Raw genomic sequence first — 16,180 nt, forward strand, 5'->3', positions numbered from 1 at the left:
GCTTGTTAATTTCATGTGTCCTTGGTCCCATATGAGGACGCTGTCATCCACAGTGAGTGAGTGTGCCCCCCTGGCCATGTGCCAGCACACACACGTCTGTGTCATGTCATGTGTGTGTGATGTATATCTGCAGAGTGCACATGCGCCGCTCAGCTCCATGTCTGACCTACACAGTGACTTTGAAGCCTCCTCTCTCTGTCCCCTCTCTTTGTGCCTTTACTAATGGCAACATCCTGAGACAAAAATGCACTTTTGCTCTCATATCGGAAACTTCTTGTTTTGCTCAAAACACCTGTGAGATGCAGGCTGTGCCTTGGTCAACTAAAACAAAGAGGGGGGTGTATGTTGTGTTTTGGTGACTGGATGTGCCTCACCTTGACCCAGAGAGGGCCTCTGATTCTAACAGAGTCCTGATCAGATGCATGTAGAGGAGAAGAGTTAGAAAGGTTTAGCAAAGCATACATGCAGGAGGCTGAGTCATCCTTGTGCAGCATTAAAGAGACAGGCTCCATACATGACACATGTGTGTGAGCCCCACCCCCTCTCTTCTCTCTACTGCTGTGACCTGCCACAGATTCTTAAAGAGCAGCCTTTTTAGGTTGTTGCTTGCTCGTCTTTCACTCTTTTTTTTCTTTCCTCCTCCTCCTCTTTGAGCACCGGCTCTGCCCCTGCTGCGGTGCCTTCTTAATGTACACACATGCACAGCACACACATGACCATAAGGCATTGCAACACACCCCCTCTCTCATTCACCGCAGAGCACCAGCACCAGAACCCCTTGGCACTGTCTGCCTTCACTTCTGCACTTAAAGCGCTTCAACTCGGGAGTGGGATATCCTGTCTGCAGATAGGTGAGCGCTCACTGTTTTGTCTTGTATTTTTTGTGTAGGACGAGGTTGTATGGGGGGGGGGTGTTTCTTTAAGTACACCGTGTTCTCTGTCCATGTGCTCATATAGACATTTACGGGTTTCCCCCAAGGAGCCCATTTTAACTCTCTACACACTCCAGCTCAGCCCACTTCAAAAGTTTTGCATCAACTAACAGCATACAAATACACTAGTACTTTATTTGTTAACTTAATTGTTCTTTCTTATGTTTTTCCTCTATGCCGGTGTTGTCTATGAGTGCACAATTATGTAAGAGCAGGCCTTTTCCATTCCCTTATTAAACTGACATTTGATGCTAATGTAATTTAGCCACATGTCTTTTTCAATATTAATTAGTTTTTACTGAAAAACATTTAAGACTTGAATCATATGAAATAGTTTCAAACAAATTGCAGAAATGTTGTTCAAGAAAACCTCAAACCTCAAAACCTCAAAGTCCTATTCAGTTTTTAATGTCTTCACTATAGTTTGCCTCCCTTGGTCAATGCTCTTACTGTATGTTAACAGCATCCTTATCTTATCTGACAAGTGAATGGGACATTGCTCATAATAAAGATCAAAAGTGTCACCCGCTTACAAATGTATAATCTATATCTCCACCTAATCCCATGTCTCCTTCTGGGATTTCTGTTAGTGAATTAAGTAGTCACTATCAGTATAGAGGTACAGCCCTTACATATGACCCCGAGTCTTCTCTTTTAAATTAAAGGAAAACAGACATCAGATGCTTCTTCTTAACAACTTATATATCCTGAATTTAAGTGACTGTCTAAACCGTTTTCAACTGAAAAACCTGCAGGTGTCATTTTGTATCTTGCAATGGACTGCAGCCTTGTGGTCCTTAGTTTGACCTCTGATGTGCAGCATGGCTGCCTTGACGTATATATATATATATATATGGTTTTGCCTGCATTGAGATGTCTTCTAACGTTCCACCACTAGATGGCCCAAGACAACAGTTTAAAGTGAGAAAGGGTCTTCAGAAACAGCACATGTTGAGTCAGTGTTTTATACTGAGTAGGAGGCAGATGTGTTAATCTGCTTTATTAGTTTATCAATATGAGATGAACTACTTTGCTTTTGATTATAATATATGCTGTAGTTACATGGTCTAATCTCCCTTTAAATCATTATTTTTGTTAGCCAACATATCAAGTTGTCACCCAGATCATTCCTAGCTACTATTTCTAAACTCCTTGCTCCACCTGTGGGTCAGTGAACCTTCACCCCTATGGCCTAGCCCTTCCCCCTGCCTGCTGTGTACACACGTGTGCTGGCCCTCTCACATGTTTGTCCCCTCCCACTTCATGTACGCCCCTCCCCTCTGCACCGGCATGCCTTCATTTGCACTCTGTCTCTATAGGAGTTGGGAAGACATCCACTGGACAGGCCAGGACACAGACTAACCTCACATCTTAGACATGTCAGACTCCGAGAGCGCTGCTGCCCCCGCCGAGGCCCCTGTACCTGCTGCTTGTGCTGCTGTGAAGGCCGACCTGGATAAATGGTAAGTGCCTGAGTCCAAACTGTGTTACTCAAACTCCAAATGCATGTTGACTATGCAAAGTCCATGCATTTCTTCTCATAATTATACATGCATACACTGTTCAAGATTGTAGAGGTGAGTATTGTTAATCCTATTATGGATGCACTCTGGTTACATGTTTTTTAAAGGATGCCAGTTCTTGCACACACTCTAAGAATTCCTCTGTTATTTTAATGCATAATGTAAGTATACATGATGCCAAGATTACCAAATGATATTTTCAGAGATCTGTGATGTATTACAACAGTATTTCATAAACAAACAAGATAATTAAAGGAAAATTATTGCATCCACATGAAAGAAATTCAAACAAATTTTTTGATGACCGCAAATATAGCCATTCTAATAACACCAAAATGGAGTCTTTTCATGATCGCAGAGGGCAGCGGTCCAAGACAAACTAAAGCTAAATTGCGACAAACACAGTTGGACGCTTGGGTAAAGCCTATTAAAATTATAAGTTTCTCATTGTATTGGCATCAGATATAATTAAGTATGAAATGGAGTGATGTTTGACTCTCATCCTCATGCCTGGTTGAAGGTTTGGAATCTGCTTGCGTCACTTTTTTTCCCAGAGTGCCTTGCGTTAGCTTTGCTGCGTCAATGGAGTGCAATAGGCAAGGAATACCACTCTGCAGGAGATTTATAGTATGTATTTGTAGCATGCATGTTGATCAGTGATTAGTCATACAGCCTTTTTCTGCAAACCTAGCTCTGGTCTGGCAAAGTCCTTTGGAACATGCTGCTTTGACAGATCACTGTCACTTATGCAGCTGGGACTGTCAGGTCAAAACGGATAACCTCCTTTATTTGAACATTTTGGGTCCATTGGCTTTATTAGACAGTACAGTACGCAGCTTGAAATGAGGCCAAAGAGCAGGAAGAGACATTTAGCAGTCAATCACACAATGAGACACAAAGCATAGCATAAGTTCTGCAACCAAACCCCTAGGCCAGAAAAGCAGCTCAGGTAACCTACACTGAATAGTGCTTGAATGACAATTCTGTTGTATTGTAAGTTACACATATAGTGTTATTTGTGCCATCTTGGCCAAGTGGAGTTACTACATCAGACTGTTGGGGCATGATAAAGTGGGAGGGAGTGTATGAAGTTTTTTGATAAGAGGCCAGCAGAAATGCAAAATAAATGGGCAGGACTCAGGCCTTTGCTTCCTCCCAGAGTGGACAAGTTCCTGTGTGCTCTTTAAGACGTTTAAGCTCATAACCTGTAACAGGATTATGATTAAAGCAATACTTTGACTCTTTTTAGCACTGCTTCTACTTTGTGTTAGAGATTGTATTTTTTATTTAATATTGAGTTCTCCTTTGTAGGTTGCTTTCATATATCTGGTATCTATAGGGTCTTTCAGAAGAGAGTACAAAAGGGTGAAGATGATAAGACAAGCTCTTATATAACTTTGCACTGAAAAAGTCAGCAAAACCATGAACTGTGACCTTGAGAGGTTGAAAGCCGCGTGGCAACCACCTCTGAAAATGCATGTTAAGCTGGCATGTGATAATCTGTTGGGTCAAGTGTAGAAGGCAAGGGGATGTTTAACCTTCTGCAAGACCAAATCACTCAGAAGGATTGTTAACTAGTCCCATCAGTGGTTATTCTAGTTTCATTTGAGTTTAAACTGACCACTGGTTTGATTATCTGCTAAACCAGGTGGTCCTGAAGTCAAACATTTACACTCTGACGTTTGGCTAAAGTCATTGCTTCTACTCACATGTCAAAGGATAACCTTAACTTTCAAGTTTGTTAAATATACTGCATGCTCCTATATTTGGCTGAGAATTTTTAGATTCTCGTGTTTGTGTGTGAATTATTGTTGAGAGTGTGTGGTCAGATTTCCATGCCTCAGCACCCTCTTAACCCATGCCTTTGCTCAGAGGGCGGTCATTTGAAGATGACAATAGCAACTGCTAACAGCGATGAGCATTGGTACTGGGAACATAAAAGTCTAGACCTTACTCCTAATTGCATTCTACTGCTAACCTAAAAGATGACTGCCTGTAATGTACACCATAACCCGTGTGTATTTATAGCTGGACTCTTTTAAAAGTCATGGACAGTAGGAGAGTGGTTGTATGTAACATGTTCCCTCCTGTGGCTCACATTACAGCTCCACCTGACACCTGCTGCTTGACCAGCACGGCAAAAAAAGAGTTAAGGGGGTGGCCATGCTGGCTCAAGTCTTTCATATCATTGTAAGAACAGCCTAATTAAACTTGCTCTAATAGACTGTGTCTATAACACTCAATATACAAGTTAATTCATTACTTTTTTTGTTTGACAGTAGCAAGTATAGTAGTAGTGACCTTGTCAAGGTCAAATGTTCAAAGTCACCTCTCGTAGATAAGACACAGAGCACATGCCAGTGTAAATATACTGCCTCTGTGTCCTTTGAGTACTACACACATGTATCTACACCAAATATACAATGTTTTGCATTAGACTTACTTTTATAGTCCACACACTGACATAAAAAAGATACACTATGTAGACATTAAAACTTTTTTGAGTTTTCCATGTGGATGTTTGTCGGTATTTATTTTAGAACTTCAAAGAATTTAAACAAATTTTGCTTTGGGAATATTTAATAATACAACAACTTAATTGTAATTTCAGTACATGTGCTATCTCATCTTTAGGGTTTATATTTCACATACACCTTTGTAGTGAAAAAATTACTCAATGGCTAATATTTACCTGCCCATTCCTCCTAAAGCAGTCTTATTTACCACTGAGTGCACTTTGAGACTTGCCTACACACTGCATGGGATGGAACTCTCAGTTACTCATTGCTGCAGTTGTACGTTGCAGACAGGCCTTTACATTCTTGCCAGTGAAAGTCGTGCTGGTTTTCACTGAAGAATCCAGTGACTCGACAGAAGGCAGTAACAGGAGTGGATCCTGAAGCTACATGTGTCACCCAGGCATTAACAGCACTGGCGGAGACAAAATCAAATGGACAGTCCATAGGGTTAATGACATAATGTCTAGCTCATTTTGTGATTCCCTTTTACAGCAGCACCTGCTAATTAATCTATTATGTATGATGCAGGCACCAGCTAGCCCAGCCTCAACTGAACGGTCACTTCCTGTATGTGTCTCAGATGTAGTATGATGTCATCCCGCTCGCTAACATGCTCAAACATGTGCAGTTGCCACAACAACCAGTTTTGCTCTTTGACCCTGTAACATGACCTCAAAGGAGATGATGCCACCATTTGAAGATAGGACCTCTCTGTTTTCATCAAGTATAAAGCTGCGCTATTCACTTGAAAACTTGAACATGTGTTGTCTTTTAGTCTGACCATTAATGTACTATGATTATTATTTCCTTGCATTTCCTTGGAGACTTTCATGTTTTGCACATAGACCTATGGGTCGAGTAGTGACAGAAAGAATTCCATAGACTCCCATTGTGACACACCCTTTGCCAGCACTAAGCAGAGTGCTCTTCATCCCCTCTGGCACTGAGTGATAATCTGCTGGAGCCAGCTGTCTGTTGCATCACAAACCAGTGTCATGTCACTGGTACCGCTGACCATAGAGGCCTTTCTTATTCTTAGACCGTGTTTACAAGAGTCAGAACTTGATGCCACTATACATATGTCCATATGTATCAACTGATCTATACGTCCTTATTTGTTATTTGTGATATGCTTGTATTTACCCTTCACTCACTGATTGTTGATGGTTGATGGTCTAATGATATAAGTAGTAGGGCTGAACATTGCATTGCAAATTGACAAAAATAATTAAATATTAACTTAACAAACTAATACAATAATCATATTTCAGAACATGTCTATACAGATCTAGGGTTAGCATTTTTATGGTGAATAAGACATAATCATTTGTTGTTTGTGGAGAAAATTATGGCACTAAAAATCACCATCTTTGTAATTTGTGTTTCAGGCCTATCTGCCTTCTTACATTTAAGACATTTGTCAGTTCTCATTTACTGCTGCTGAAAGGAAAGATGGAAACTTCAACAGAAATGCAAACAATAAGGCAGGGGGCCATCTAGGTAGTTGTCCTGCCAAGTCCAATCACAATAGAGACAAGATTGTGATTACTCAATGTCCTGACTGGGTTCAGAGGGACCAGAGGAGCAGTGCAGAGAGATGCTTACACGTAATTAATAGTTTAAGTGCGTTCTTATAATTGTAGAGGCTGTGGGATCGCGCTAGTACCTCCGTGTCCCGTCATGTCAACACTGTCACACCACCTCAGCCCTGGTCGCTCTATCAGGACTCACCAAACAGATGGGTACTGCCCCCTCCTCCTCCGCTGCCCTTCCGCTCCATCACTCTAATGCACCACGGCACTGTGTTCACTGCTGCGGAGGCCTGACATAATCTAGGCTCTATTCTCTCCACCAATTCCCCACTCACTCACTCTCATTTTCTTTCTTAGTTTAAATATAGATCCCTATGGTGCTTCTTCGGCCCGTAGGGTGTTTATTGTTATGAACACTCAGTACATTCGTGTTATTGTACTTAGTTTATTTCAATAGAAAACATGAGTAGTAGTCCTGGGTAAAAATTTGAGTTTGATGTTTTTACCATATGTTTTTGTAAGGGAATTTGTAGTGAATCCTGGAAGGTGTTGACATTTCTCTCAGCAGTTAGCTTAATCTCTTTGTTTTTTTCAGTCTGACTACTTTTATGTTGACTATACTTTTACCTGAATCTGAATTGTTTTTTTATTTTGCAGTGTTGCTGAGAAGGGAGCTGAGGGCTGTAAAGATCTTATTGAGGCCTTTGCTGCTTGTGTAAAGAGTGCAGCTGAGGGGACGTCATGAGGAGGCACCCTCCCAACTCAAATGTGAGTCCTCAAGTGTTCTCAGTTTTTAATAGAAAATAAAATGTCAAATAAAATCTTCTATGTGGATGTTCTTAATACTATACAAACAAAGTTCTAATTGATTTTTTTACTTGAATAACTTTGAGACAATGCACAGGATTATTACGTGACATTATTTTGTTTGTGTCTTTCAGGTCCACTGCACTGAGTCCTGTAAGTTCCCAGCATTCCCTCCTGCACAACAGCTCTGGACTGACTGAGACCATCATGGCGGAACACTGTGTTGATTCAAGTTTTGGGATGTGGCCGCAGTACCATCTCCCCCCTCCTTCTGTCTTACGCCTTCCTCCCTTTCCCTCTATGGCCCATTTATAATACATCCACTTAGACGATTCCATGGAGCTGATGGGCTGTAATGTCGACTGTGACTTGAGATAAATACTTATAAATGGAAATAAAGGTATCAAATACTTGATAGAAAAAACAATCTAGGCTCTTTGTGCTTTTGTTAAATTGCATAGATAATTAATTAAATATAAGTATGCTATTCACTACCCCAGTTAATTCACATTAAACCACATAATGGATCGTATCTGGATGCATTCACAGTTGACCTGGTTTGGTCTTGTTTTGTTCTGATGGAATTGTGGTTTAGCCTCTTTTTAGTCTGTATTTAGTATTGATATGTGTATGCGTGTGAAAATGTGAATGCACTCTAATCAAGCATACAAAGTGAAATTATCTATAACAAATCTCTAAGATGGAACCCTTTGACAGACCAACTTGACTGACTCTCAGGGTTCCAGCTGAATTGGTTTATTTTGCCCTAAAGTGTAACTAAACCCAAAAATATTTTTAGCTGATTAAATGTTTGAGGGCACATAACACATGCACACACTCTGGTCATACTATAGGCATTTTAGAGTAGTCTGATTTTACTCTTCATTCAAACTTCATTACTTCAAACACATGTTCTAAACCTCTGCTAATTTACCTATTTTACTTATTCATTATATGTGTCCCATTTTAATTATTCACTGTAGGCCTTCATGTTGTCAGGTGAAGTCTTAGGATCAAACCAATAACTTCCTTAGTCCTTCCCCTGTGGTAGTATAGTTATTAGTCGTTGTTTTCCAGGAGGAGGAGACAGCTTAGAGGTAATGCATAGTATCAATGGGGGCCCTGTGTAACGTGTGTGATGTGTAAATACTATGTCAGACATGTTTAAACACCATATGGTTACCATGGTGACAGGAATGTGAAAGGACATACTGTGCAGCCCTCTCACACGTGTGTAACTGGAGCCTGCATCTCAAAGTACTACCGGTTTCCCATTTAGCAATAGCCTGATAAATGCACAATATTGAAGATGTGTTGTCCAGAGATGCACTGCAGATAGTCCAGCAGCACCCCAGGGTGTCAAATGCCACAAACTCCTACTCTGTGGGTGGGGACAATTTCTGCCTTATTTCTCACAGACAAATCAACAGGCCACAGGCTTTGTGTCATGATGTGTAGAGACGTGCCCGATATATATTACAGCTAAATGACTCCTTTCCAGTGTAAATCATGTGCAGTTAGATCTTTTACCCATTTGACAAGTACACAAAAGAATGGTCATGTGACAATTTTGAGCCAATCAAATGTTTTCCGATAGAAGGTCGACTACAGGAAATTCTTACTGGCTGTTGCTGTACTGCTGGTGTTCTTGATCTAATACTGGATTTGGAGAATTGTGCAACGTTATCTAAAAATATTTGATTTGCACTTGAAGATAATGAAAAACATTTTAGTTAGACTAAGAAATGCTCAGGGGTAATTTTTGAAGCCAGTGATTAAACAGCTCAGTGAGTTCCTACAGTTCTACATTTAAGTATTTATTCAGGGCATTCATTTGTCATTCAGGAGGTGGAAATTCCCAGAAAGTTGAAGAATTTCCTCTGAGCCTGGGGGTTCAAAGCCAGTTCCACTGTTTTCACTTAAAACATTTTCGACAACAGAACTCTGTACCTGTTATTGTCTCAGAGCTCATCTAAAGGTTTGTGCTTGTTTTTGTCTCCCTGTTTGTACATGTACATACAGATTAGACTAATTAGTTACATTCATACAGATTTGTAATTGTGGCCCCTTTTGGCCCACCACATCATCATTATTTCAAAAACAGATTTAAATGAAACCTGCTCACACTATTTTGGCCTAGATATAAATAGTAGGCTAAAACATAGGCCTATTGCTGAAAACAACGGAATAATAAGACATAATAAGACATTTACTGATTATGGCTCATTGACTGTTAATAAATTGTAGCAAAATAGCGCCCTCGTGTGGTTAATCTAGGTAAATACATTGACATTTTTACAGAAACATTTCAGTACTAACATTGCACAGAGAAAAATTGATTATAAAGATTTTAAACACACTGTATAATCATGACTCTATTATGAAACCATGTCACCTAATGATAATATAAATTTATAACCGCATCTGTCTTTTGTTATTTGTTAGTTTATGTTGTGCGCACCGCGGGATAATCTGAGATCCAACAATAGATTACAGGAGATTAAACATCCTGCGCACGGAACAGTGAGGACCCTCTCCGCGTGCAGGGTTTGGACTGGTGCACTCATATCACCCCCTAAAGATGTTTATAGGCCTACACCACCAAATGATCAACTATAAAGACTCTCTCTCTCTCTCTCTCTCTCTCTCTCTCTCTCTCTCTCTCTCTCTCTCTCTCTATATATATATATATATATATATCCTATTGTAAACTGGATAGATTAATATTATTCATGTTTTGTAGGACTGCTTCGACCTTGGAAATAGATCTAATTTAAATCATAGATCCGTATTTTAAAAACATAAAATATTGGTATTATGCAAGTAAACTATGTGGTTTTAAGTTTTATGTTATAAAAATAATCAAACTGAATTGTTAATTGTTGGTTGTAAAAAGGTTTTATCAGTAATATGAAGTCGTTATTCAAGTTATTAACCTGCATTGTTGATATAAATATACCATATGTACAGTTTTATTGGCTAATATTTCAAAAACTTGGTCAAGACATGCAGCGTGGTATGCTATTTATAACACAATTTACAAAGTTTGCGTTATAATCTCTTAGATCTTATTATTATGCATGTTTTCCGCAAAGAAGTTAGCTCTTGTCTCGTCTACTGTGCGTGTGTGATGATGATCTGTTCTGTGCATGTAGCCCCATGATGTAGCCTGGACCATGTGCTACTTCCAGATCTTTCCTCCAATCACATCCCGCCTGTTTTTTGTGCGGTCGAAAAAAGGGTGGGTGCTTTGCAGGGGAGGGATGGATGCTTGGGAGGGTGGAGTGGTACCCGGATGCTGACTACTGGACAGCAGCAGGACGGTGGGAGAGTGGTGTGAAGGAAAAAACATCTCGACCAGGGGAGAGAGACGGGATATTTACGGGACATGGGCACTTCGGAGCTGTCTTTACGTTGCGCGTAAAGCAGACGGTGGGGGGTGTAGCAGGGGAGGGGACGCAGTGATATCATGAGCACATCCGGCCTCGGGGAGAGAGCCACAGAAGGACGAGGGGACCTGAGGATGCCAGTTTCTGGAGTAAGCCGCATATTTGACCTCTTTTGTCGCATAAACGGAAGGTGCGTTTTGGTTGCTGTTTGCTAAAAAGCTCTACCCCTCATCTTCTATTTCCTGATGCGAGGCCAGGGAGGGGGTGAGCCAAAGAAGTGTGCACCGGATATTGGAAAACCCATTCTTCTGGTTGATACTGTTGTTATTATAGATAATAATCTGGACAACGCGTCGCCTGCTCACAATTTGAACACATGAAGGAGTATGAAAGGTAAATGTTAAGTATATTATGCGTGCTTGCTTTAGGGGTGAAGAAACGAAGGGGGTCCCTGACATCGACCAGGCCATTCTGACTTGGGATATTTGAGACTGTGCTCTTACAGAAATCAATGTGTGGTAAATGTAGCCTTCCTGTCCATCCTGGAATAACATCTCGGACTTGCTCCATTGAAAGGACGCTCAAACGACAGCCCTTCTTTTATGTGGACACCTCTATTCTTGTAGTTTTTGTGTGAGGATGCTACTTTCTGGATTGGACTAAGACACACCTCAACTGCATGACAAGCAAGTGCAAGGGAGTAGCCTGCAGGGCCCGGCTTCCCATCACGACCAGCTCCTCTCCACGCCGCCTGTGATCGCCTGTGATGTGCGTTACGGCGTTACGCACGCAGCACGACTCATTCCTATAGTTTGATCTTGCCTTACAAATATATCACGGTGACGGACGTAAAAGGTTGGTGGAGAAGGATGAGCAGCAAGGAGCTGACGGTGGGCCAGTCCAGTCAGTACGTGGGGCCCTACCGGTTGGAGAAGACCCTTGGAAAGGGACAGACAGGTAAGAGAAGAGGAAATATAGATTATAAATTGTATTTCATCCAAAGCTTCTATAGGAGGAAGTACAGTTATAGTTTTCATGTTTGATGTTGTCAGATTTAAAGTGATATAGGCAAATCTCCAAATCCTGTCCCCTATTTCATTTAGGTATTGCTCCGACTAGAAATTCATCCAACTGTTTTCTTAGAAAGTTTCTGTTAGTGGTGCTTTGCTGAGGACCTGACAGGCCAGATGGACTGTTACACTGGCTGTAGCAGAAATCGTCTACATAGTGCTGCAGAAACATAACTGAATGAAGATGAGCTACCATTACTGACAATAATCTAACCTTCAACAGATGAACACCTTGTCACATTGCCATGAACAATTACAACTACAGAATGATATTGCACAAAATAATAAACTAGAAATATTAGTAGAACTATTTTGTCATGTATTATAAATGACAGGAGGTTGTGTCTTAAAAGTTGAAAATTAGATGAAAATTAAAGACTGGGAAGAATGTAACAAACTGATCAGCTTTGTTTTAATTAAGATTTCAGTTAATTAGTAACTCTAGACTAACAAATCAATACTAAAAGGACACCAGCTATGGCCTTAAGTCTCCTTTGACCTTTTAAATGTCACGCCAGGATTTGTTTTTGTCCAGAAACAACTTTTCCTCTCAATGATGTGTGTGTTTGTGTTCCAGGGCTGGTAAAACTGGGGGTCCACTGTATAACGGGACAGAAGGTGGCCATAAAGATTGTGAACAGAGAAAAGCTCTCAGAATCTGTGTTGATGAAGGTACAGTATCCATCGTTATCGTGCACACCCTTAAGTCTGCTGCAATGGTCTGTGTTCTTCTGTGCTCCAAACGGCAGAAAATAGCATCACAAATGGAGAGTTTTTTTATGTCTGTCAGGGAAAGCCACTGGTGTGTTGGAAGTTGGAAGTGTGGAGTGTGTGGGTAGTGCTTCTGTAAACCCAACAATAGAGATGATTTGGCTGCACTAATTGAGGGCTCAAATATAGCAGCCATAGCTAAGCGGCTGTACTCAAATGCATACGGCATGACTTATTCTGCGGGTGGTATGTTTAGTTGTTGATATTCATCTGTTTGAGAGAATAGCCAAGTGGTGTTGTGGAGGTACAGTGTCAATGTCACTCAACCTAACCTATACAACCAAACAACCCAAAATGATATATATATATATATATAACAAACTTCAACTGTTAGAAATAAAATAACACAAGTTTTGTTAACTTTACATTATTAGTTAGTCTTCATGTATATATTCTGTCCCATCTCCACACAGAATGAGCACAGTGAATATATTTAAGACTATTTAAGGTGATTATGTAACTTTTCTGTTGGGGAGGTTTCCCACATTGTATTTGCAGAGGTCGCTGATACTAGGCTAGTGCATGTCAATGGCCATAGTTAGCCTGCCACTAAAAACAGTCTTACCCACTCCACAAAACACCCGAAGCAAATCTATTATATTGCGAAACTGTTGATGTGAATGTCTGTGTTGATAGACTAATTTTAGAAGTAAAACCAACCTTGCATTTGAAGGATTTATGTTTGAGCAGCAGCAGTGAGTTGTACTTCTTGATAGAAAGCTTGGCAGCGGCGGACTGATATATGAGAAAATAGTCCCTCAACATGAGACGATTCATACGATGCTAGGTTAGTTTTATTTCAAACATTATTCTATCAACACAGACATTTACATCGACAGTCTAGTGTAATAATTTATTTGCTTCAGGTGTTTTGTGGAGTGGGTAAGACTGTTTTTAGTGACAGGCTAACTATGGCCATTGACATGCACTAGCCTAGCAACAGTGACCTCTGCAAATACAAGAACTAGATGGAATTTTTAAAAAAGTGTCTCCACACATCTCCAACACTCTGGCTCACTAGGAAATGAGGCCCTGTGTCCAAAATTCTGAACTGTCCCTTTAATGCTTTGCCTTGAATGCCCCACAGTATGGCATTAAATATATCCTTCTTATGTTTAGTACATTAAGTGTGTTTTTATTGCTCAAAAGTACCTGGAAAAGACATTCTTAGTTTGAGTGAGCTTACCTCTCCAGAGATCTGACCAGTAAATCACCCTGGTCTCACTACCTGCTTTCTCCATGGAGATTAATGCCCTCCTGTGGAACATTCCAGGCAGTCTTCAAGGAAACAAGCAGCTGGCAAGTTGCACTGAGAAGTTACACAGTGCACCTTTAATGATAAGAGAGCAAAAACAATATTACAGTGTCATGTTCAGGTCAAAAAATGTTATTAACCTGCATCAAATATTAAATATACATAATGGTGGTAAACATTCACTAATGCTGTTGAGGAAATACAAATTAGACAAAATATTGGAAAGTCTCTGCATCAAATTTTGTAATGTTTTTAATTTTTCTATGCATTTTTTCATTTGCTGGGTAATATAATCTGTTGTGTATATTGTGAAGTTATAGTAATAGATTTTTTGGGCTGTTATACTTGAACATTTGCAGGTTGAAAACACAAAACCATTAAAGTTATCTTCAGTATCAAAATTCTACTATCTTGCTTGCATTATCTGTTATCTAACTGCTTATATGCTCCCCATACTTGCTATTGGTTTTCCACTCATCCAAATTAACATGGTGTAATTACTGTTTACTATTTAAATTACTTATTTACTGTTAATTCCTTACTGTTTTACCATCCTCTTCACATTTCCACAACTTCAGCACTCCCCTTTCTCTTAACTTCTCCCCGCCTCTCCTCTCCCTTCTATCTTTCCAGGTGGAGAGGGAAATAGCTATTCTTAAACTAATCGAGCACCCTCACGTCCTCAAGCTGCATGATGTGTATGAGAATAACAAATATCTGTGAGTATCTAATCTCTGCTCTCCTCACTGAAGCTTCTATCTCCATCATCTTTGGGACTGGACATCTGCCAGCTCAAATACAACTTGAGTTTAAGACAAAGCATGGCGAGGTTGGCAAACATTAAAGTTGACAGTGATTTTGTTATGGTTTTGCAGGTATTTGGTGCTGGAGCATGTGTCTGGGGGAGAATTATTCGACTACCTAGTGAAGAAGGGTAGACTGACCCCCAAGGAAGCAAGGAAGTTTTTCAGACAAATCATTTCAGCCCTCGACTTCTGCCACAGTCATTCTATATGGTTAGTGGCTATATTATATTCTTAGAGATAGATTGATTAATTAATGTGGAACAATTTTCTTAAAAAGTTTTAAATATAGTCTTATTATCTTAGAACATTTTCCCTGGTTTGTGTTGACGCTAACTAAGCATTTGATTGGTGCAGTCATAGAGACCTGAAACCAGAAAACCTCCTCCTGGATGAGAAGAACAACATCAGGATAGCAGACTTTGGCATGGCCTCATTGCAAGTGGGCGACAGTTTGTTAGAAACAAGCTGTGGGTCAGTATCAAACAAGAATTTATGTTTATGTTTATTTGTCAAATATGGGACTTGTGTTAGTACAGCAGGTAAATGTGCCATAGTTAGCCATGTAGGCAGATTTTCATATGTAGTGATAACAAGACAAAAAACAGCATATAGGCACAGTAACATTTAGGGAGACATTAAGATCAGTGAATATTAACTATAGTGACCTTAGTAAAAGTAGAACATGCAAAAAGCACACACAGTACACAGATTAAAGACAACAGACACAAATCACAATCACACAACAAGAAGGAAACATTTGCTATGTGATGTCAAAACACACAGATATTAATCATTGTTGTGTTCACATTATAAATGAGCAGGCTCTTATTGAATACAGACATTTGAATATGAAAAACCATAGGTCTTAAAATATATAAAGAACTAAAATAAATAAAAAATCCACTCAAAAAGATAAAGCTTTTTTTTTTTTTATACATACACTGTGCCAATTGAGTTTCTTTTTTTATTTTCAATAACGAAAAGTTTTATCAGAAAAAAAAAAAAATCTAAACGCACATTTGTTGCTTTTATCACTTAAGTCAGTATTCACTAATGTAGTGACATTGTTTTGTTATGTATGATGACTTAGTTGCCATCACTTAGTCAAGATAAATGAAAGACAAAACAAATACTATTTTTCGTGTGTACCTTTTCTTTGCACTAACTTTCAGATATTTTTCAGTACTGTGGTTAGATTTGAGCTGTAGAGGGTTGAAAAAAATAACTACTATGACTCATTATTGATACAAACTAAATACTACAGTGTTTCATTCTGCTATTTTTAATAGTTAAGTTATTTTTTTTTAGATAATCCTGCTTTAGAGTTGTTGCGTCAGTGGCATAAATTCATTTCAATATTATAGTTTATATCTTTTTTTTTTTTAATAATCAAGGAAATAAGCACTTCGAAATGTGTTAATGTGACCAACCTACTTGTCCCTTTTTCTTTATGAATGTGTTTTATTTCTTAATTATTTATATTATTTACACTTTTGTTTTAGATCTCCACATTATGCCTGTCCAGAAGTCATACGGGTAAGCAGTAACATATTTAAATTACTTACTAAATGTACAG

The 16,180-nt window shown here is 39.4% G+C and overlaps 1 protein-coding gene and 1 long non-coding RNA gene across 2 annotated transcripts in view; both read left to right on the plus strand.

The window, feature by feature from the left end:
• The first annotated feature begins 725 nt into the window (after positions 1-725).
• LOC110171736 (uncharacterized) lies at positions 726-7,740 on the plus strand. Its single transcript, XR_002319102.2, has 4 exons — positions 726-851; positions 2,252-2,395; positions 7,164-7,274; positions 7,448-7,740. It is a non-coding gene; the product is annotated as an uncharacterized LOC110171736 (long non-coding RNA).
• Positions 7,741-11,322: 3,582 nt separating this feature from the next.
• cpt1a2b (carnitine palmitoyltransferase 1A2b) overlaps positions 11,323-16,180 on the plus strand; it is a 16,926-nt gene continuing 12,068 nt past the window's right edge. The window contains 6 exon segments of the mRNA XM_055153076.1: positions 11,323-11,659; positions 12,350-12,444; positions 14,432-14,517; positions 14,674-14,814; positions 14,959-15,075; positions 16,107-16,140. Coding sequence (XP_055009051.1) covers positions 11,572-11,659; positions 12,350-12,444; positions 14,432-14,517; positions 14,674-14,814; positions 14,959-15,075; positions 16,107-16,140 — 561 coding nt within the window. The 5' untranslated portion in view covers positions 11,323-11,571.

Source organism: Boleophthalmus pectinirostris, unplaced genomic scaffold, assembly GCF_026225935.1.
Source record: "Boleophthalmus pectinirostris isolate CB_2022bp ecotype Guang Dong unplaced genomic scaffold, ASM2622593v1 HiC_scaffold_17, whole genome shotgun sequence".
Taxonomy (NCBI): Eukaryota; Metazoa; Chordata; class Actinopteri; order Gobiiformes; family Gobiidae; genus Boleophthalmus; species Boleophthalmus pectinirostris.